This window comes from Pecten maximus, chromosome 5 (assembly GCF_902652985.1).
Source record: "Pecten maximus chromosome 5, xPecMax1.1, whole genome shotgun sequence".
NCBI classification, from domain to species: domain Eukaryota; kingdom Metazoa; phylum Mollusca; class Bivalvia; order Pectinida; family Pectinidae; genus Pecten; species Pecten maximus.
This window is the reverse complement of record NC_047019.1, coordinates 43,853,569-43,876,842: the sequence shown is the minus strand read 5'-3', so window position 1 is coordinate 43,876,842 and position 23,274 is coordinate 43,853,569. Positions and strand designations below refer to the sequence as shown.

General features: G+C 35.6%; 1 protein-coding gene across 3 annotated transcripts; it reads left to right on the top strand.

Moving 5' to 3' along the window:
- The first annotated feature begins 229 nt into the window (after nt 1-229).
- Nucleotides 230-21,555, top strand: LOC117328128 (transmembrane protein 39A-like). Of its 3 annotated transcripts, none has more exons than XM_033885514.1 (9): nt 230-394; nt 1,856-2,063; nt 3,354-3,437; nt 3,691-3,845; nt 5,851-6,139; nt 6,829-6,858; nt 19,382-19,566; nt 19,762-19,882; nt 20,636-21,555. In XM_033885514.1, exons 1-9 carry the CDS (start codon nt 300-302, stop codon nt 20,858-20,860), a joined length of 1,392 nt encoding a protein of 463 aa, XP_033741405.1. In that variant the 5' UTR covers nt 230-299; the 3' UTR covers nt 20,861-21,555. The 3 variants fall into 3 exon arrangements, with proteins under 3 accessions (XP_033741405.1, XP_033741404.1, XP_033741406.1); XM_033885513.1 differs by having other exon boundaries at nt 1,853-2,063; XM_033885515.1 differs by lacking the exon at nt 6,829-6,858 and having other exon boundaries at nt 1,853-2,063.
- Nucleotides 21,556-23,274: the final 1,719 nt, after the last annotated feature.

The window sequence follows — 23,274 nt, the reverse complement described above, 5'->3', positions numbered from 1 at the left end:
TGATAGCTGGTTAGAAAGCTTATACAATGTATTATTTATTTATTTATTTATTTATTTATTTATTTATGTTTTGCTATGATAAAAGAAAATTATGAATTACATTTCCATGTAAACAATCAAGAAACCAAAATACACATTTTATACACATGTAGTCATGCTATATGCTGGAATCATATAATGCATTCCGGATTAAACAGGACTGGTATCCGTGCAAATTTAAAATAGACTTCATACTTCCGGTTACCGATAATGAAAATGGGAAAATATGTTCGCTTTTGATCAGAGTTCTTTTTATATGGATGTTGTTTGCTACGATGCCTGGTGGACGTCGGATACTATCCAGGATACAGTCTTCTTCTTTTTCCAATAACACACACAAAACTGGGAACGGAAGGTGATCAACTAATTAATTATTCTCGCGCTTCAACGTTGCTATTCCTCATTGGCTCCGTTTGTTATTATGTGCATTAAACTGATTAACCATTGATTGATATATAGATAATTCATTGGTGTGCGGCTCTGTAAACAGTGCGATATTATTTCATTTTAAGAATACATATTTAGTGGTTTGCCTTGGCGCATTACTTGTAAAATTTATATATGATGGTATGTTGACTAAAATGTAAGTTTTGTTAATATGAGTGATCATGATCACAGCCTTTCATACAAGGAAATTAATCTAATGATAAGCATGCAAGTGAACTACACTACAGCAGTCTCAATGTTGTTTCCTATTTATCTATTTTGATTTATTTATTATTGTCAGACTTTAAATTCAACTTCAGTAAACACTTTGGTGGGTGTAATTTGGTGACTAAAAATATGAACAAAACGAAAATAACAGTGAAATGCATGTATATAAAATATGAATGTTATACTAATCGATTTGTATTACTTTCAACAGGGCACCCAATACTGGCCAATAGACACCTGAGAGTATGTGTTTGACTCCACAAAATGAGATCTGACTCTTCATATAACCAGCTTGAAATGAAGTGATATATGTCTATTTAGGATATATAATGTTCATGACCATTCAGATTTCTTAGAAGTGATTCACTGTGATTGGCTTCTGAAATTGCTAAAAATGAAGGGTCAAATGAATGTTCTGTTTTAGAATGCATGTATGTATATTTGAAGAAATGTTATGTTTTAGAAAGACTGGCAATCTGGTTGTACACAAGCATCAAGACTGGGAATTCGGATATATATATGGTCATCAGCACCATACTATAGACATGCTTTTATAATATTTAATAAGAAGGAGTTAAAAAAAATACCCAGCCTGTGCCAGGCTTCAAACAAGCGACCTCTCGCTCTCAAGACAAGCATCCTTCTACTATATATAAGCTAAAGGGAAATTCCCATTAGTAAGGTGACCTTTTTTATCACCAATTTTTACAGAAAGGCTTATTATAGTATACCAAAACTCTGATATACCTTAAAAAGTTTCATGGTCAAAATAAGCTATTTGTACATGTATGTCTCCTTGCTGTACAAGGGAAAGACTCAAAGATTTTAGTGCAATTGGGTTCTGGAGGTATCATATACATATTATGTACATGTATATATATTGAAAACAATCTTATCTTTTATTTATCTTAATATCAGATGTTAGGTATACATGTTACTTCCTTCCCAAGAGTTGGATCTGAATTTGGGGATTCAAAAACATACTCCCTAGTGTCTACTAGATGCTCTTGACATGTTGCATATCATGAAAGTTTTAAATTCAAAGCGAAGGGTTTTTATGTATACATGTGATTAATGCTCACAATGCCATATATCTTTTTGCATGTTTTGATGTACATATGTGTTGTAAATTAATGTTCTTAAAAATATTTGTTTTCAGTAGTATTGAAGAGAGAGATACCAATATGATCCCCTTAGCATCCATGGTGGTGTTGCCTAAGCACTCACATCTACCAGAGATCCCAGGAGACAGCAACATGTCGTTTGAGGCCATGCTTTACATGTTTGGGGTGATTGTCATGGGACTTCAGTACATTAACCTGTACAAGACAGTATGGTGGCTCCCTCACAGCCATGCAAATTATGCCCTTGTAAGTAAATTGTTGACAATTCTTTATAAATCTGTTCTTTTATTTCATCATTGTAACTTTTGATTCCTAAAAATCAATTCCAAATAAAAATGTAAATTTTCTGTCAAACAATGTATTACATGTTGTGGGAGAATAGAGAATGGTTATATCCACAATACTTGCTTACAGGGCTTTATGTTGACCTTTGATCATCAGCAATTTCTGAAATTGAATTCACAGTTCTGAAGGGTCAAATCGAATGTCATAGATGTGGCCTTGTTAAACAAGAATCAAAACATGTTCTTGAGAGGTCAAAACACACTTTCATGGGTCAAGTGAAAGTCTTTTTCTAATCTCAATCAAAAATATGCCGGGTGTTTGGTGTAATTAATGCCATACCAAGAAACTGGAAAAAAAAATCTACCAAAAATTAATGGTATTGTAGACACATGTATATATATAATTCCATATAAATTGATTAATTATCTGAATACACTCAATAAAGTCACTAAATATTTGTATCAAATTATGATCAGATGTCTGTCTGAAAAACCAATCTGAATGGTGAAACTTCGGAATTAATTCATCTTATATCAAGGGAGATAACCGATGATACACTATAAAATTGATAAGTTGATGAAATGTTTTAAAATTTTCAGAAACTGAAAGATGTACCTTCTGCACAGCTGGAAGGGAATGTAGTGTTGTAGACACATTCTGGCTTATATTGATGGAAATGTTGGAAACAAATGCCAAATAACTTTACCTAGACACCCAATGCCCTTTATGTTTGGTGCAACAGACATAGAACATAATTATGAAATAAACTTTTTATTGCTGCTTATGAGATACTATATATATATATTTGTGTACATTGAAAAAAAACACGACTCCGATAATTTCTGAAGGCAAAAATGTATCAACCATTACAATAAGATAGAAGATATGGGATTGTGTACATATCATAAAAAACAAAAAAGGTAAAAAATAATGGATTTTTATTAATCAATTTTAAACAAATTAGCTGGTTGGTAAACTACAGAATTTTTTTCTATAGTTTTACCATGTTTGTGAGGTAACAACAGATACATATTTGTATTACCAGGTTAACATATGTATAATGTGCATTCATATTATCGACAGTTATTAAGTAGTCATATGAAAAGTATCGTTGAATATTGCGTTGTAATGTGAAAATAATATGTCCATTTATGTGTATGATGTATAGATGTATGTGATTATGTGGAAAAAAATCTGAATCAAAAACAAAAGCTGCCTGCATTTACTTTTATACGTTTTACCTTATTTCAGAACTTCTATCTGATTGACCCTTACTTGGTGCTGTTTTTGTGTGCTCTGATGAGTAGGAGACTAGTTTGGTGTTTTGTTCAAGAGGTACATAATATTAATTAAACATTTGAGAATTGACTCCCAGTGTTTAATATTATACCTATATTAGATAGTATGATTGTTATTCTTTAAAATACTCTGCTGCATAATTTGGTGTTTATATACCTTTTTGGTAGATATCTCTCTGAAATTTGTGTTCTAAATCTAAAATAATTTTTGAAGATTTTTTTTGAAAAGTGTGCATATATAATTTATATTAGCTGATGCTATGAATTGATCGAAATACTTCTTTTTTCAGGTTTTTGGACCGAAATCCAGTAAAAGTGTTTTATTTTGGTTGGTGCAGCTACTGAAAATCCTACTGATGTTCTTTGTGACTGTTTTTCTAATATATACAGCATATAACGTCATAGTGAAGCATTCACTTTTCTATTGTCTTTTTCTTTGTTGTCCGTAAGTATTCCCTTCACTATTCTTGCTAATATATGAAAGAAAAGAGATAAATGCAGCATCTCGATTATATAATGTTAATGTGATATATTTTTGGATGTTCTCCCACAATTATATGTCATTTACTCAGGAGTAGTTTTATTAATGGTCATATTGTAAATTTTCTTTGTTTTGGAAAAAAGGATTTCTCATTTAATAATACAAATTACTAAAATAGGATTTGATATCTTACTTTGCAGAGAAACTAATAATAATTTTAGACATACATTATTGTCTTAATTTTAGACATTATCTGCAAAACTTTTTTATTTTTCCCTCTTAGAAGAATATTGGCTGCCGGCATGAAATGTTCAATCACACATACACATGTACATGTTATACTGACTATTGATCTTGTAAGTTTATGTACAGAGAATGGTATGTGTCAGTTTTTATAGTCAAAATATGAAGATAACATGCATCAAAACATTTAAAGTTTGCATGAGGTCTCGAAAAACAGCATTTAAAATTTCATTTAACAGTGCTGCAATGAAGGTATAGTTATGAAGTTAAACACACTGTTTGGTATTCTCTGTAGACTAATTAAACCAGATTTGGGGAGTGAAGTTATACATACTGTACAAAATTCTCTGTAGACTAAACCAGATTTGGGGAGTGACGTTATACACACTGTACAAAATTCTCTGTAGACTAAACCAGGTTTGGGGAGTGAAGTTAAACACACTGTACAAAATTCTCTGTAGACTAAACCAGGTTTGGGGAGTGAAGTTAAACACACTGTACAAAATTCTCTGTAGACTAAACCAGGTTTGGGGAGTGAAGTTAAACACACTGTACAAAATTCTCTGTAGACTAAACCAGGTTTGGGGAGTGACATTATACACACTGTACAAAATTCTCTGTAGACTAAACCAGATTTGGGGAGTGAAGTTAAACACACTGTACAAAATTCTCTGTAGACTAAACCAGGTTTGGGGAGTGAAGTTATATACACTGTATGGTATTGTCTGTAGACTAAACCAGACTTGGGGAGTGAAGTTATACACACTGTATGGTATTGTCTGTAGACTAAACCAGATTCGGGGAGTGAAGTTAAACACACTGTACAAAATTCTCTGTAGACTAAACCAGACATGGGGAGTGAAGTTATATACACTGTATGGTATTGTCTGTAGACTAAACCAGGTTTGGGGAGTGAAGTTATATACACTGTATGGTATTGTCTGTAGACTAAACCAGACATGGGGAGTGAAGTTATACACACTGTATGGTATTGTCTGTAGACTAAACCAGATTTGGGGAGTGAAGTTAAACACACTGTACAAAATTCTCTGTAAACTAAACCAGGTTTGGGGAGTGAAGTTAAACACACTGTATGGTATTGTCTGTAGACTAAACCAGACATGGGGAGTGAAGTTATACACACTGTATGGTATTGTCTGTAGACTAAACCAGACATGGGGAGTGAAGTTATACACACTGTATGGTATTGTCTGTAGACTAAACCAAACTTGGGGAGTGAAGTTAAACACACTGTACAAAATTCTCTGTAAACTAAACCAGGTTTGGGGAGTGAAGTTAAACACACTGTATGGTATTGTCTGTAGACTAAACCAGACTTGGGGAGTGAAGTTATACACACTGTATGGTATTGTCTGTAGACTAAACCAAACTTGGGGAGTGAAGTTATACACACTGTACAAAATTCTCTGTAGACTAAACCAGATTTGGGGAGTGAAGTTAAACACACTGTACAAAATTCTCTGTAGACTAAACCAGACTTGGGGAGTGAAGTTAAACACACTGTACAAAATTCTCTGTAGACTAAACCAGACTTGGGGAGTGAAGTTAAACACACTACGGTATTCTCTGTACACTAAACCTGTGTCTGACCCATCAGTATGATAATAATAGTTTTTTTATCAATCTTAATGATACACTGCTCGATACAGTCATGTGAATATATAAATATTGAAATTTAATGAATGGTTTTACTTTTTTCTTACAGAATTGTAACTTATGTGTTGTTGTTTGGACCCTCCATTAAACCATTGTATCATAAGTCTCTGGTATGGCCAGTACCTGTTCAGGACAAAAATAGTTTGACCAAATACAAGGGTCGGGACTCCCTGGAGACAGAGGCCATACTAACGCATAGCTGTGTCCTTACACCAGATGTCATCAGGTCTGAGGTGGATACCTTCAAAAACGACTTCAATGGCCGCATTAAACAAGTTCTATTCAACTCTTTATTAACAGCGTACTACATGACATTTGTGCCCCTCTGTTTTGCCCAGGTAAGGAGTATGATCTATTATAATACACTAATATATCAAAACACCACAATTCACAATATATTACTGTGTAATGCAATGAATCTGTAATACAGTATATACTCTTTATGTTTTTTGTTTGAATTTTGCCCTGATTTCATAACCAGGTACCTGCACAAGCCTTTGATAAATATTTGGAATTATTTAGCTTCTCTGAATATTTGCAATTCTAAGGTGGACAATTATTCATCATTTTATTTCTGTTCGAATGTGTTGGCTCTGACTGTTGGGATAAAATGCGCTCATAGAAATATAGAATTATCTGAGACAAATGTCTTACTGTGGAAGAATGAAACCATGAACACATTGTCAGTATACAGAACACATGAAAATCAGCTTATTACCTTCTGTGGTAAACTAATTATACATGTACAGCTATATGTAAACTAATCATTTAGGTTTAGATAATGTAAAATGAGTTTATCCTACTTGTAAATTGGTGAAAGGAGGGATTTACACTTTTGGTGTCTGTGACACATGTATATAGACACATCATAAGTTATGGATAATTCTGAATTCAAAGACATGAACATTGCCTTGAAACTTGTGTGGAATCTTATACTAAAATGTAACCAAATTCACTTATATGTTACTGTCTTGTTCACCACATATACAGTATAATCTAATGCTTTTTAAAACTAACCTTCCGTTAGCATGTCCAAAACCATTGTGACACCTGCTGGGTAAGTGGTTATGAATAGATGTTGTGAATACTGCACTATATCTGTGTTTATTTTCTCTGATGTTGTTAATATGTTAGACTTGGTGTGTTTAGTTTGGTCAAATTTACATTTCTTATAGTTAATAAAGCTACATATGTAATTACGTAACACAATAATGTGTTTGAATTACACAGGGTTGTCATTTTGTCCCTGTTCTGGTATTAGCCTTTCTAGGAACCCTCCAGCATGAGCTTCAATTTAATTATATCAGTTTTATAAAACAAATACAGAAAAGTGTATGTTTTCTTTTTAAGGGTCCCTCTCATGAGCAAAAATACTGTATACCTGGTAATTTTCGCCTTGAGCAACACAAAACATATTCGCCCCGTTTTAAATTCGCCCTAAATGGTTTTCAAGAAATATTCTTTTCCTCGTTTGTAAAATCAAAAACTTCCATTCGGAACTCTCAATACAGTTGCACTCGGACCACTCGGGACTTGTCGAGTTCCCCAATTATCTTACCGGCATGAGTTGTGAAAGGTAATCAGGTGAGAAACAAAGAATGTTTACCTGCGTTCAGATTTTCTTTTAGTCCCTGCTCATTCAAGTAGTATCGGGTATGCATGGGTGATTTTAAGCAAACACGATCAATTGTAAGTTCACCACACCGTGACTAATGACTGACCAGTGTTTTCTCCTGTTCACCTGTACATACGTACACATGAATGGAAGCCACAATTAAGCGATGATGAACTCATAAAATTAGTCTTTTCCATGGCAGGAATTTGATGCCACTCTGTATTTCATTTTTTTTCATGACTGGACTATATAATTTAAAAAAAATACTGAATTTTTTAAATAACTTAGTATGTATCGTTTTTAATGCTGAGCTAGTACGTGATTTTACAGTTGAAAAGTATGAGGTATATGTTTGTGATCTGACTACACTTGGCCCATGTACTATGGTTTATAAATCCTTCAATTCAGCTTTAAATTTTCGCCTTCATCTTAAATTCGCCCTATCTTCAAAGAGCGAAAATAACGAAAATTAAACGGGGGTGAAAATTACCAGGTATACAGTAGATAAAAAAATCATGAGCAATTTTATGAATAATGCAATTATAAAACAGAAAATAATAAGTTATTATTCTTTTTATTTATCAGTTAAATAATTTTTAGATTGTATTTATTGTCAATATAAATGCAATCTTAGTGACAGAAAAATAGATAGATGCCTATTAGAGTGTAAAGTACACATTGTCAGTAAACACTACACAATTTTAGTATACAATACACGTTGTAAGTACACTGTACACATTGTCAGTATACAGTACACACTGTCAGTACACAGTACACATTATCAGTATACAATACACATTGTCAGTATACAGTACACACTGTCAGTACACAGTACACACTGTCAGTATACAGTATTCATTATCAGTATACAATACACATTGTCAGTATACAATACACATTGTCAGTATACAATACACATTGTCAGTATATAGTACACATTGTCAGTATACAGTACACATTGTCAGTATACAGTACACATTGTCAGTACAGTACACATTGTCAGTATACAGTACACATTGTCAGTATACAATACACATTGTCAGTATACAATGCACATTATCAGTATACAATACAGTGAATACACACTGTCAGTATACAGTACACATTGTCAGTATACAGTATGTCAGTATACAGTACACATTGTCAGTATACAGTACACATTGTCAGTATACAGTACACATTGTCAGTATACAGTACACATTGTCAGTATACAGTACACATTGTCAGTATACAATACACATTGTCAGTATACAGTACACATTGTCAGTATACAGTACACACTGTCAGTATACAGTACACATTGTCAGTACAGTACACATTGTCAGTATACAGTACACATTGTCAGTACAGTACAATTGTCAGTATACCGTACACATTGTCAGTATACAGTATGTCAGTATACAGTATGTCAGTATACAGTACACATTGTCAGTACAGTACACATTGTCAGTATACAGTACACATTGTCAGTATACAGTACACACTGTAAGTACACAGTTAAATAATTTTTAAATTGTATTTATTGTCAATATCAATGCAATCTTAGTGACAGATAAATAGATAGATGCCTATTAGAGTGTAAAGTACACATTGTCAGTAAACACTACACAATTTTCGTATACAATACATGTTGTAAGTATACTGTACACATTGTCAGTATACAGTACACACTATCAGTACACAGTACACATTATCAGTATACAATACACATTGTCAGTATACAGTACGCATTGTCAGTATACAGTACACATTGTCAGTATACAGTACACATTGTCAGTACAGTACACATTGTCAGTATACAGTACACATTGTCAGTATACAGTACACATTGTCAGTATACAATACACATTGTCAGTATACAGTACACATTGTCAGTATACAGTACACACTGTCAGTATACAGTACACATTGTCAGTACAGTACACATTGTCAGTATACAGTACACATTGTCAGTACAGTACAATTGTCAGTATACAGTACACATTGTCAGTACAGTACAATTGTCAGTATACAGTACACATTGTCAGTATACAGTATGTCAGTATACAGTATGTCAGTATACAGTACACATTGTCAGTATACAGTACACATTGTCAGTACAGTACACATTGTCAGTATACAGTACACATTGTCAGTATAACAGTACACATTGTCAGTATACAGTACACATTGTCAGTATAACAGTACACATTGTCAGTATAACAGTACACATTGTCAGTATACAATACACATTGTCAGTATACAGTACACATTGTCAGTATACAGTACACATTGTCAGTATAACAGTACACATTGTCAGTATACAGTACACATTGTCTGTATAACAGTACACATTGTCAGTATACAATACACATTGTCAGTATACAGTACACATTGTCAGTATACAGTACACATTGTCAGTATACAGTACACATTGTCAGTATACAATACACATTGTCAGTATACAGTACACATTGTCAGTATAACAGTACACATTGTCAGTATACAGTACACATTGTCAGTATAACAGTACACATTGTCAGTATACAGTACACATTGTCAGTATAACAGTACACATTGTCAGTATACAATACACATTGTCAGTATACAGTACACATTGTCAGTATACAGTACACATTGTCAGTATACAGTATGTCAGTATACAGTACACATTGTCAGTATACAGTGCACATTGTCAGTATACAATACACATTGTCAGTATAACAGTACTCATGGTAGTCAGCTTTTTGTCTCCGATATCCCTTCTGTATTTTTTTTTCAATTATTGTGTTTTCTATCTTATTGTCACATCAATTTCTTTGTTGTTTTAATTCTATTTAATGTCTTTATTTCCATGGTTCTTGTATTTTTTGTATAACATATAAAAGTGGGTGCTAATGTTGTTCCATAATAGTAAATAAAATATACAGTGGTTGTGAATGGTGTTCGGTGATAGTGAATAAATATACAGAGTTGGTGCTGATAGTGTTCCGGGATAGTGAATAAATTATACAGAGTTGGTGCTAATGGTGTTCCGTGTTAGTAAATAAAATAAACAGAATGGTTGTTTAATGGTGTTCGGTGATAGTAAATAAAATATACAAAATTGGTGCTAATGGTATCTTGTGGTAGTAAATAAGATATACAGTGGAACTTCGTTAACTCGAACTCGGATAACTCGAATACCCCGCTTAACTCGAAGTACCTCGCCGGTCCCGGCCGAACTGTATATAGAGAGTGTTGATGCTGTGTTGGAGATCTGTTATGATATTATATAGGAGATGGCATATTTATATTGGGATTAACATCACCTAAAGTTTCACGTTTTTGCATAAAAATATATAGTGTGATTATTTTTGCGTAGGGATATATAAACTGTGTAGAGTTAGATTGCTGTTTTTTTTGTGTTGAGAGATATAAACTGTATAGGATGGGATTGTTGTTCTGTGTTGAGAGATATAAACTGTGTTGAGTGGGATTGTTGCTCTGTGTTGAGAGATATGAACTCTGTTGAGTGGGATTGTTCTGTGTTGAGAGATATGAACTGTATTGAGTGGGATTGTTGCTCTGTGTTGAGAGATATGAACTGTGTTGAGCGGGATTGTTGTTCTGTGTTGAGAGATATGAACTGTATTGAGTGGGATTGTTGTTCTGTGTTGAGAGATATAAACTGTATTGAGTGGGATTGTTCTGTGTTGAGAGATATAAACTGTATTGAGTGGGATTGTTGTTCTGTGTTGAGAGATATGAACTGTGTTGAGCGGGATTGTTGTTCTGTGTTGAGAGATATGAACTGTATAGCATGGGATTGTTCTGTGTTGGGAGATATAAACTGTGTAGGGTGGGATTGTTGTTCTGTGTTGAGATATATAAACTGTGTAGGATGGGATTGTTGTTATGTGTTGAGATATAAACTGTATAGGATGGGATTGTTGTTCTGTGTTGAGAGATATAAACTGTGTAGGATGGGATTGTTGTTATGTGTTGGGAGATATAAACTGTGTAGGGTGGGATTGTTGTTCTGTGTTGAGATATAAACTGTGTAGGATGGGATTGTTGTTCTGTGTTGAGATATAAACTGTGTAGGATGGGATTGTTGTTCTGTGTTGAGATATAAACTGTGTAGGATGGGATTGTTGTTCTGTGTTGGGAGATATAAACTATGTAGGATAGGGATTGTTGTTCTGTGTTGAGATATAAACTGTGTAGGGTGGGATTGTTGTTCTGTGTTGAGATATAAGCTGTGTAGGGTGGGATTGTTGTTATGTGTTGAGATATAAACTATGTAGGATAGGGATTGTTGTTCTGTGTTGAGAGATATAAACTGTGTAGGGTGGGATTGTTGTTCTGTGTTGAGATATAAACTGTATAGGGTGGGATTGTTGTTCTGTGTTGAGATATAAACTATGTAGGATAGGGATTGTTGTTCTGTGTTGGGAGATATGTACTGTATAGGGTGGGATTGTTGTTCTGTGTTGAGATATAAACTATGTAGGATAGGATTGTTGTTCTGTGTTGGGAGATATGTACTGTATAGGATGGGATTGTTGCTCTGTGTTGAGATATAAACTGTGTAGGGTGGGATTGTTGTTCTGTGTTGAGAGATATGAACTGTGTAGGATGAGATTGTTGTTCTGTGTTGAGAGATATAAACTGTAGGATGGGATTGTTGTTCTGTGTTGAGATATAAACTGTGTAGGATGGGATTTTTGTTCTGTGTTGAGAGATATGAACTGTGTAGGATGAGATTGTTGTTCTATGTTGAGAGATATAAACTGTGTAGGATGGGATTGTTGTTCTGTGTTGAGAGATATAAACTGTATAGGGTGGGATTGTTGTTATGTGTTGGGAGATATAAACTGTGTAGGGTGGGATTGTTGTTCTGTGTTGAGATATAAACTGTGTAGGATGGGATTGTTGTTCTGTGTTGAGAGATATAAACTGTGTAGGATGGGATTGTTCTGTGTTGGGAGATATGTACTGTATAGGGTGGGATTGTTGTTCTGTGTTGAGAGATATAAACTGTATAGGGTGGGATTGTTGTTCTGTGTTGAGAGATATAAACTGTGTTGGGTGGGATTGTTGTTCTGTTTTGAGAGATATAAACTGTGTAGGATGGGATTGTTGTTCTGTGTTGAGATGTAAACTGTGTTCGATGGGATTGTTGTTCTGTGTTGAGATATAAACTGTGTAGGATGGGATTGTTCTGTGTTGAGAGATATAAACTGTGTAGGGTGGGATTGTTGTTCTGTGTTGGGAGATGTAAACTGTGTAGGGTGGGATTATTGTTCTGTGTTGAGATATAAACTGTGTAGGGTGGGATTGTTCTGTGTTGAGAGATATAAACTGATGGTGGGGATTGATTTTACGTTGGAGTATAATTCGGGTGGATAATTCGTTGTTGATGTTTGCCAGTAGTAAAATAAGATGGGATTGTTGTGTTGTGTTGAGAGTATAAAATGTACAGGTGGGATGGTTGTTCTGTGTGAGGTAATAGAAACGTGCTTGGATGAATCGGATACTGTGTTGATCGAGTAACTCGTTAGGATGCGAATGTTGTGTGTGATGATTGATGAGATCTGTGTAGAGATGGGATGGTGTTCTTGGTTAGCATATAAATTGTGTTAGGATGGGAAATTGTGTGTGTTTGAGGATAAAACTGGTGGGTGGATTGTTGTGTGGTTATTATGTTGGAGGGATTAACTGTTGGTGGAATATACTGTGGTTGGTGGATGTGGTTCTGTGTTTGAGGATTAAATGTGTGGTAGGATTGTGTTTGGTGAGGATAAAGTGTTAGGTGTGAATGATTGACTGTGTTGAGAGATTACTGTGTAGGATGGGATTGTTGTTCTGTGTTGAGAGATATAAACTGTATAGGGTGGGATTGTTGTTCTATGTTGAGATATAAACTGTAGGGTGGGATTGTTGTTCTGTGTTGAGAGATATAAACTGTGTAGGGTGGGATTGTTGTTCTGTGTTGAGAGATATAAACTGTATAGGGTGAGATTGTTGTTCTGTGTTGAGAGATATAAACTGTGTAGGATGGGATTGTTGTTCTGTGTTGAGATATAAACTGTATAGGGTGGGATTGTTGTTCTGTGTTGAGAGATATAAACTGTATAGGGTGAGATTGTTGTTCTGTGTTGAGAGATATATACTGTGTTGGGTGGGATTGTTGTTCTGTGTTGAGATATAAACTGTATAGGGTGGGATTGTTGTTCTGTGTTGGGAGATATAAACTGTAGGATAGGATTGTTGTTCTGTGTTGAGAGATATAAACTGTGTAGGATGGGATTGTTGTTTTGTTGAGAGATATAAACTGTATAGGGTGGGATTGTTGTTCTATGTTGAGATATAAACTGTGTAGGGTGGGATTGTTGTTCTGTGTTGAGAGATATGAACTGTGTAGGGTGGGATTGTTGTTCTATGTTGAGATATAAACTGTGTAGGGTGGGATTGTTGTTATGTGTTGAGATATAAACTGTATAGGATGGGATTGTTGTTCTGTGTTGAGAGATATAAACTGTGTAGGATGGGATTGTTGTTATGTGTTGGGAGATATAAACTGTGTAGGGTGGGATTGTTGTTCTGTGTTGAGATATAAACTGTGTAGGATGGGATTGTTGTTCTGTGTTGAGATATAAACTGTATAGGATGGGATTGTTGCTCTGTGTTGAGATATAAACTGTATAGGATGGGATTGTTGTTCTGTGTTTGGAGATATAAACTATGTAGGATAGGATTGTTGCTCTGTGTTGAGATATAAACTGTGTAGGGTGGGATTGTTGTTCTGTGTTGAGATATAAGCTGTGTAGGATGGGATTGTTGTTCTGTGTTGAGAGATATAAACTGTGTAGGATGGGATTGTTGTTCTGTGTTGAGATATAAACAGTAGGATGGGATTGTTGTTCTGTGTTGGGAGATATAAACAGTGCAGGATGGGATTGTTGTTCTGTGTTGAGATATAAACAGTGTAGGATGGGATTGTTCTGTGTTGAGATATAAACTGTGTAGGATGGGATTGTTGTTCTGTGTTGGGAGATGTAAACTGTGTAGGGTGGGATTGTTATTCTGTGTTGGGAGATATAAACAGTGTAGGATGGGATTGTTCTGTGTTGGGAGATATAAACTGTGTAGGGTGGGATTGTTCTGTGTTGAGAGATATAAACTATGTAGGATGGGATTGTTGTTCGGTGTTGAGATATAAACTGTATAGGATGGGATTGTTGTTCTGTGTTGAGAGATATAAACTGTGTAGGATGGGATTGTTGTTCTGTGTTGAGAGATATGAACTGTGTAGGATGGGATTGTTGTTCTGTGTTGAGAGATATAAACTGTGTAGGATGGGATTGTTGTTCTGTGTTGAGATATAAACTGTAGGATGGGATTGTTGTTCTGTGTTGAGATATAAACTGTGTAGGATGGGATTGTTGCTCTGTGTTGAGAGATAAAAAACTGTGTTGGGTGGGATTGTTGTTCTGTGTTGAGATATAAACTGTGTATGATGGGATTGTTGTTCTGTGTTGAGATATAAACTGTATAGGGTGGGATTGTTGTTCTGTGTTGGGAGATATACACTGTGTAGGATAGGATTGTTGTTCTGTGTTGAGTGATATAAACTGTGTAGGATGGGATTGTTGTTCTGTGTTGGGAGATATGTACTGTATAGGGTGGGATTGTTGTGTGTTGAGAGATGTAAACTGTAGGGTGGGATTGTTGTTGTGTGTTGAGAGATGTAAACTTTGTTCGATGGGATTGTTGTTCTGTGTTGAGATATAAACTGTGTAGGGTGGGATTGTTGTTCGGTGTTGAGATATAAACTGTATAGGATGGGATTGTTGTTCTGTGTTGAGATATAAACAGTGTAGGATGGGATTGTTCTGTGTTGAGATATAAACTATGTAGGATGGGATTGTTGTTCTGTGTTGAGAGATATAAACTGTATAGGATGGGATTGTTGTTCTGTGTTGGGAGATGTAAACTGTGTAGGGTGGGATTGTTGTTCTGTGTTGAGAGATATAAACTGTATAGGGTGGGATTGTTGTTCTGTGTTGGGAGATGTAAACTGTATAGGATGGGATTGTTGTTCTGTGTTGGGAGGTATAAACTGTGTAGGATGGGATTGTTCTGTGTTGAGAGATATAAACTATGTAGGATGGGATTGTTGTTCGGTGTTGAGATATAAACTGTATAGGATGGGATTGTTGTTCTGTGTTGAGAGATATAAACTGTGTAGGATGGGATTGTTGTTCTGTGTTGAGAGATATGAACTGTGTAGGATGGGATTGTTGTTCTGTGTTGAGAGATATAAACTGTGTAGGATGGGATTGTTCTGTGTTGAGATATAAACTGTGTAGGATGGGATTGTTGTTCTGTGTTGAGATATAAACTGTGTAGGATGGGATTGTTGCTCTGTGTTGAGAGATAAAAACTGTGTTGGGTGGGATTGTTGTTCTGTGTTGAGATATAAACTGTGTATGATGGGATTGTTGTTCTGTGTTGAGATATAAACTGTATAGGGTGGGATTGTTGTTCTGTGTTGGGAGATATACACTTGTGTAGGATAGGATTGTTGTTCTGTGTTGAGAGATATAAACTGTGTAGGATGGGATTGTTGTTCTGTGTTGAGAGATATAAACTGTATAGGGTGGGATTGTTGTTCTATGTTGAGATGTATACTGTGTTGAGTGGGATTGTTGCTCTGTGTTGAGATATAAACTGTGTATGATGGGATTGTTGTTCTGTGTTGAGAGATATAAACTGTATAGGATGGGATTGTTGTTCTGTGTTGAGATATAAACTATGTAGGATAGGATTGTTGTTCTGTGTTGAGAGATATGTACTGTATAGGGTGGGATTGTTGTTCTGTGTTGAGAGATATAAACTATGTAGGATGGGATGGTTGTTCTGTGTTGAGAGATATGTACTGTGTAGGATGGGATTGTTGTTCTGTGTTGAGAGATATGAACTGTGTAGGATGGGATTGTTGTTCTGTGTTGAGAGATATAAACTGTGTAGGATGGGATTGTTGTTCTGTGTTGAGAGATATGAACTGTGTAGGATGGGATTGTTGTTCTGTGTTGAGAGATATAAACTATGTAGGATGGGATTGTTGTTCTGTGTTGAGAGATATAAACTGTGTAGGATGGGATTGTTCTGTGTTGAGAGATATAAACTGTGTTGAGTGGGATTGTTGCTCTGTGCTGAGATATACACTGTGTAGGATGGGATTGTTGTTGTTTTGTGTTTGGAGATGAACTATTTATAGTGAGGCTGTTGTTGTTTGTTGTAAGGAGATAAATATATAGAACAGGATTGTTGTCTTGTGTTGGGAGATAGAGTGGGATTGTTGTTGTCTTGGGAAGACTAGGATGGATGGATGTAGTGTTGTTTTAGGAGATAAAAGACGCGGAGTGGGACCTATGCTGTCTTGTTTTAGGAGATAAAAGATGCTGAGTTGGATGGATGTAGTCTTGTTTTAGGAGATAAAAGATGCTGAGTTGGATGGATGTAGTGTTGTTTTAGGAGATAAAAGATGCTGAGTTGGATGGATGTAGTGTTGTTTTAGGAGATAAAAGATGCTGAGTTGGATGGATGTAGTGTTGTTTTAGGAGATAAAAGATGCTGAGTTGGATGGATGTAGTCTTGTTTTAGGAGATAAAAGATGCTGAGTTGGATGGATGTAGTCTTGTTTTAGGAGATAAAGATGCTGAGTTGGATGGATGTAGTCTTGTTTTAGGAGATAAAAGATGCTGAGTTGGATGGATGTAGTGTTGTTTTAGGAGATAAAAGACGCGGAGTGGGACCGATGCTGTCTTGTTTTAGGAGATAAAAGATGCTGAGTTGGATGGATGTAGTCTTGTTTTAGGAGATAAAAGATGCTGAGTTGGATGGATGTAGTGTTGTTTTAGGAGATAAAAGATGCTGAGTTGGATGGATGTAGTCTTGTTTTAGGAGATAAAAGATGCTGAGTTGGATGGATGTAGTGTTGTTTTAGGAGATAAAAGATGCTGAGTTGGATGGATGTAGTCTTGTTTTAGGAGATAAAAGATGCGGAATTGGATGGATGTAGTCTTGTTTTTTGCAAAAAACTATTTGGAGTGAAATTGTTGTTATATTATGGTGGGAGATCAAAATAAATTGAGATTGTTGTCTTGTGATAGAAGATAAAATATATAGAGATGGATTGAAAGTTTTTCATAATGTGCATGCACATCAACTAAAATTTAGTTAATCTAGAGTTATCATTGTTTTCAGTAATCAAGTCAGAAGAATTATTTCTTTTATGACTTGCATGTAAATATCACTAAAATTGTTGTTTGGTTTATTTGTATGATAATGATGTTTTTATTTAAATTGACATTATTGTTTATATGTTTAACTGTTAAGTTTCACAATGTCAAAATGATACATCTTGTGTTAGGATCATTTAGCTTACATTGCAGCAGAATAAAGGTCCAGTTATTTCACATTAAATAATTGAATGAACTCAACAAAATATTTTCTGTTTTTATGTAATTGAGTTTACACTGAAATGCTATCAAACTTCAGTGAGGCATATAAATAAAGCACATTTTTGATGTACACATGCCACATGGGTTAAAATGAGGATTGTCCAAAGTTCTTCATTGGAAAAAATGAACTTTAAGTGAATACAGCTCTCTGTTACAAATGGTTGTATGAATGTTTAGAATAGTGAGAAACAAGCTGTCATCTCTGTAATGATTGGTAATAATTTACATGTGTATCTGTCTCCTTCAATATAATTTCATCTATATGCTCCTTACTGTAACATTTCATTAATCAATATTCATACTTAAAGTTGTTATTTTTTGTCACATGCCTTGTTAGTCCATCGTCATTCATTATAAGTCTGGTATCTTGTAATCGTCATAGAGCAAATTAAGTCAGCATAGCTCAGATATCTTGTACATTTTGTAAGTCAGTAGATATTAAATATCTTGTAAGTCAGTATAGATTAAGCATATCTAATAATGGGCATAGATTATATATCTTTTCAGTCATCATAAATCAAATATTATGATCATGTAAGTCATCATATATCAGATATCTTGTTAGTCAGCATAGATCATGATCAGGTATCTTGTTAGTCATTATATATTAGATATCTTTTATGCCATTGAAAATCAAATATCTTGTAAGTCATCATATATTAGTTACATTGTAAGTCATAGCAAATCAGATATTGTGGTTGTCATCACAAATTAGATATCTAGTTGGTAGTCACATGTTAGAAGATTAAAACAATACCAGAACAAAAGTACGTTAATGTGTAAATCATGTGTCATTTCTTGTATGTAGCCGAGTAAATCACGTGTCATACCTTGTTACTTTTTTTAATGTAGCTGAGTTAATCAGTAAAGCATCTGTCTGTCCTTGTATGTTACAGAGTAAATCAGTAAATACCGTGTCCTGTCTTGTATGTAGCCTAGTAAATCACATGCAAGACCTCGTATGTTACCCAGTAAATCACGTGTCCTATCTTTTATGTTACCGAGTAGATCAGTAAATCACGTGTCCTATCTTGTATGTAGCCTAATAAGTCACGTATCTTACCTTGTATGTTACCCAGTTAATCACGTGCCCTGTCTTGTATGTATCCTAGTAAATCACTTGTCTTATCTTGTATGTTACCGAGTAAATAAGAAATTCACGTGTCATGTCATGTATGTAGTCTAGTAAATCACGTGCATGACTTTGTATGTTACCCAGTAATTCACGTGCCCTGTCTTGTATGTAGCCGAGTAAATCGCGTGTCCTATCTTGTAGGTAGCCGAGTAAATCACGTGCCCTACCTTGTATGTTACCAAGTAAATCAGAAAATTGCGTGCCTTGTCTTGTATGGAGCCGAGTAAATCGGTTAATCACGTGCCCTGTCTTGTATGTAGCAGAGTAAATTATATGTTCTATTTTGTATGTTAACGAGTAAATAAGTAAATCGCGTGATCTACATTGTATGTTACAGAATACACTATATTACGACACGTGGTGGGTAGGACAACATGTCTGTATGACATGGCTCAGCGTCTTCCTCATGTTGATTGTACACTTCCTTCCCCCAAAGTACCTTGACCTCCTCCACAAGTCTGCACTACACCTAGGACGCTGGCAAAAGGTCGAAGGCAGACATGCGCATGTGCCTTACAATGCGTAAGTATTCTAAACTGTTTGTCAAAGGTCGTCCAAGTTACTAGTATTCTGATATAAATACTAGTACTGTGAACTGCTCTGAATGGAAAATAACATAGATCGACTTTTTGGAAATTCTTAAAGTGATTTTGTAGATTCCTGTTAATACTTTTACTCCGTTCAGTAATAACACTTTTAAGACGTTTTGTTAAACAGGTGGTCCGAGCTGACCGTTTGGCCTCAAGGTGCTCTTGTAAAACACGTGCGCGGCTTATTTAAGGCTGAGGGAATAAACGTAACAGCAGAACCAGGAAATACAATGCATGGTAGATTTTATGTAAGTGTTGGACTTCTTATATTCTGATAGTGCCTAGCGAGTCTAAGTCTTTTATATGAGGTATGACAATAGCTCTCATTTTGAGAACAATGTTATGACGGCATCAATTATTAACAAAGCCTGAGTGCATCTCTTAATTCTGTTCTTTTCGAAAAATGTTTGCATTAATTTTGGATATGATAGAAAGGTATGTAACTTTCCAACCTTAGAAATCATACTGTGAAAGAAAAAATGATTTTTGACTATCGTACAAATGTTCATTCATCTAATTGGCTTCAGAAGGAATGATATATGGTTTACGTAGCCTTCTTAAAACAAACTACTAAGTCAAAGAAAAACAACAGAAACTCATATAATGTAAAATAGAAATTATATATTTCTTCATCTGGCATAATAACATGTTATTCGAACGTTTCCTCGGAAAGTTTTAAGCGTAGAGTATCAGTTGTTGAAAATTTTGTGCGGTTTGTTATTTTGTCAGATATATGCATGTTTTCAAACCAATGAAAAATGTAGGCAGGTTATTTCATATAGCACTTTCCCTTCGGCGGGTAACAAAACACTTAGTTGATATTTACCCTTGCCTGGGCCGATTATTGCGTTATTGGAAGTACATGTAGTTCAAAAGGAACTATTTTTATTGTTGTCTCATAGAAATACAATTTCTACTTGTATTGAGTCGGGAAACTTAAAAATGTTTTCCTACTTGTCATTCAAAATCAAAGTGAAACATGATTCTGTTGTTATTTTCAGTTTTTATTCCACCAGCCGATGCGTGTAGTGAACTGGTTATTAGTCCTTACCTGGCTCCTTGTTGGATACCAGTTCTTCTGTCTCATACAGAGCACTGAGTGGAACCACATAGTCTCCATAGCTCTTGTTCTTTTCTGCAATTATTACACCTTATTCAAACTTCTGCGGGACAGAATCATACTATCTAAAACGTATCGTGAGGAGAATAGCTCGGAACAATTTTAACATGGATGGTGAATATATGTTGACAGTTGTTACCGATTCAGGAATCTTTACCGCCACATGTGGTTCGAGATCATCTGGCCAGTGATTCGTGTTGACTGCTTATCACCAAAACGCTATTTGTGCTTTAATTGTGATTGAGTATATTTATATTGAAAAGTTTTTTTTAAAAGAACAGTTCGAAATAAAAGTTTATTAATCAAACAAAAAGAAAAAAAAGATACGTGCCATTAAGGTAACTTATTAAGAGGTAAGCTTCTTCTGGACGATCTAAAACACTTTCGTTTATGCGTAACTTGATATCTGACCACTTTTTTTTGCTTATAACTAAGGTTTTGAAAATATATTTTTTTACTTCAGCCACATTGTAATTATTTTGTTTTAAAAGACGTGTCAAATAATGATGTTATCATAGTCGTCATCTCTCTTTATTTACATGAGTATGGTACAAAAAGTCTAAGATAATTCAAATACGTTACCAGATTTCCAGTTCAATGTGAAATGTGAACGTTTTGCGCATTCAGTCGAACACTAAATCAAAACTATTCTATGGGAACTGTTTATATTATCAAAGATCGTTCTTCCAACATATTTTTAATTTCCTGTTACAGTTATCAGTCGTTTGCTGCATTTCAAATCAAAAGAAATGTTTTGTCTCACCATGGTGTCAATTTTCTGGCGGCGTCTCACTTTAAAGTTTTTCCTTTAGATCCGACTTTAACCAAACTTGGTATATAGTTCGATAACATATTGGACATCTCAACTTTATCAGACAAATGACAGATAAGTCGAAATGTACTTTTGGGACTTTATCAGACAAATGACATAAGTAGAAATGTACTTTTGGGTGTTATGTGTAAAAACAGTTGGACAGGTCTTTCTCGTCCACAGCATTATTAGCTCACCTGCCCGAAGGGCAAGTGAGCTTATGCCATGGTGCGGCGTCCGTCGTCCGTCCGTCTGTCCGGCCGTCCGTCCGTCCGTCCGTCCGGCCGTCCGTCCGGCGTCAACTTTTTCATTTAAACAACTTCTTCTCAATAACCAAGAAGCTCAGGAACTTCATATTGGGCCTGTAACATGCTGGGGTGAAGGGCTACCAAGTTTGTTCAAAGAAATGACCTTGACCTTCATTCAAGGTCACAGAGGTGAAATAGGCTATAATCTTCAAACGACTTCTTCTCAATAACCAAGAGGCCCAGGGACTTGATATTAGGCCTGTAGCATGCTGGGATCAAGGGCTACCAAGTTTGTTCAAAGAAATGACCTTGACCTTCATTCAAGGTCACATGGGGCAAATAGGCTGTAGTCTTCAAACAACTTCTTCTCAATAACCAAGAGGCCCAGGGACTTGATATTGGGCCTGTAGCTTGCTTGGGTGAAGGGCTACCAAGTTTGTTCAAATAAATGACCTTGACCTTCATTCAAGGTCACATTGGGCAAATAGGCTGTAATCTTCAAACAACTTCTTCTCAATAACCAAGAGGCCCAGGGACTTGATATTGGGCCTGTAGCATGCTTGGGTGAAGGGCTACCAAGTTTGTTCAAAGAAATGACCTTGAGCTTCATTCAAGGTCACATGGGGCAAATAGGCTGTAATCTTCAAACAACTTCTTCTCAATAACCAAGAGGCCCAGGGACTTGATATTAGGCCTGTAGCATGCTGGGGTGAAGGGCTACCAAGTTTGTTCAAATAAATGACCTTGACCTTCATTCAAGGTCACAGAGGTGAAATAGGCTATAATCTTCAAACAACTTCTTCTCAATAACCAAGAGGCCCAGGGACTTGATATTAGGCCTGTAGCATGCTGGGGTGAAGGGCTACCAAGTTTGTTCAAATAAATGACCTTGACCTTCATTCAAGGTCACAGAGGTGAAATAGGCTATAATCTTCAAACAACTTCTTCGCAATAACCAAGAGGCCCAGGGACTTGATATTGGGCCTGTAGCATGCTGGGATGAAGGGCTACCAAGTTTGTTCAAAGAAATGACCTTGACCTTCATTCAAGGTCACATGGGTGAAATAGGCTATAATCTTCAAACAACTTCTTCGCAATAACCAAGAGGCCCAGGGACTTGATATTAGGCCTGTAGCATGCTGGGGTGAAGGGCTACCAAGTTTGTTCAAATAAATGACCTTGACCTTCATTCAAGGTCACAGAGGTGAAATAGGCTATAATCTTCAAACGACTTCTTCTCAATAACCAAGAGGCCCAGGGACTTGATATTAGGCTGTAGCATGCTGGGATCAAGGGCTACCAAGTTTGTTCAAATAAATGACCTTGACCTTCATTCAAGGTCACATTGGGCAAATAGGCTGTAATCTTCAAACAACTTCTTCTCAATAACCAAGAGGCCCAGGGACTTGATATTGGGCCTGTAGCATGCTGGGGTGAAGGGCTACCAAGTTTGTTCAAATA

Bases quoted from the DNA above. Each gene is read 5' to 3' on its own strand.
- LOC117328128 (XM_033885513.1), top strand. From the start codon at position 300: ATGTTGTTTGCTACGATGCCTGGTGGACGTCGGATACTATCCAGGATA. The intron at 19,567-19,761 runs GTAAGTATTCTA...TTTGTTAAACAG, and splicing joins GCGCATGTGCCTTACAATGC to GTGGTCCGAGCTGACCGTTT. The intron at 19,883-20,635 runs GTAAGTGTTGGA...TGTTATTTTCAG, and splicing joins CAATGCATGGTAGATTTTAT to TTTTTATTCCACCAGCCGAT.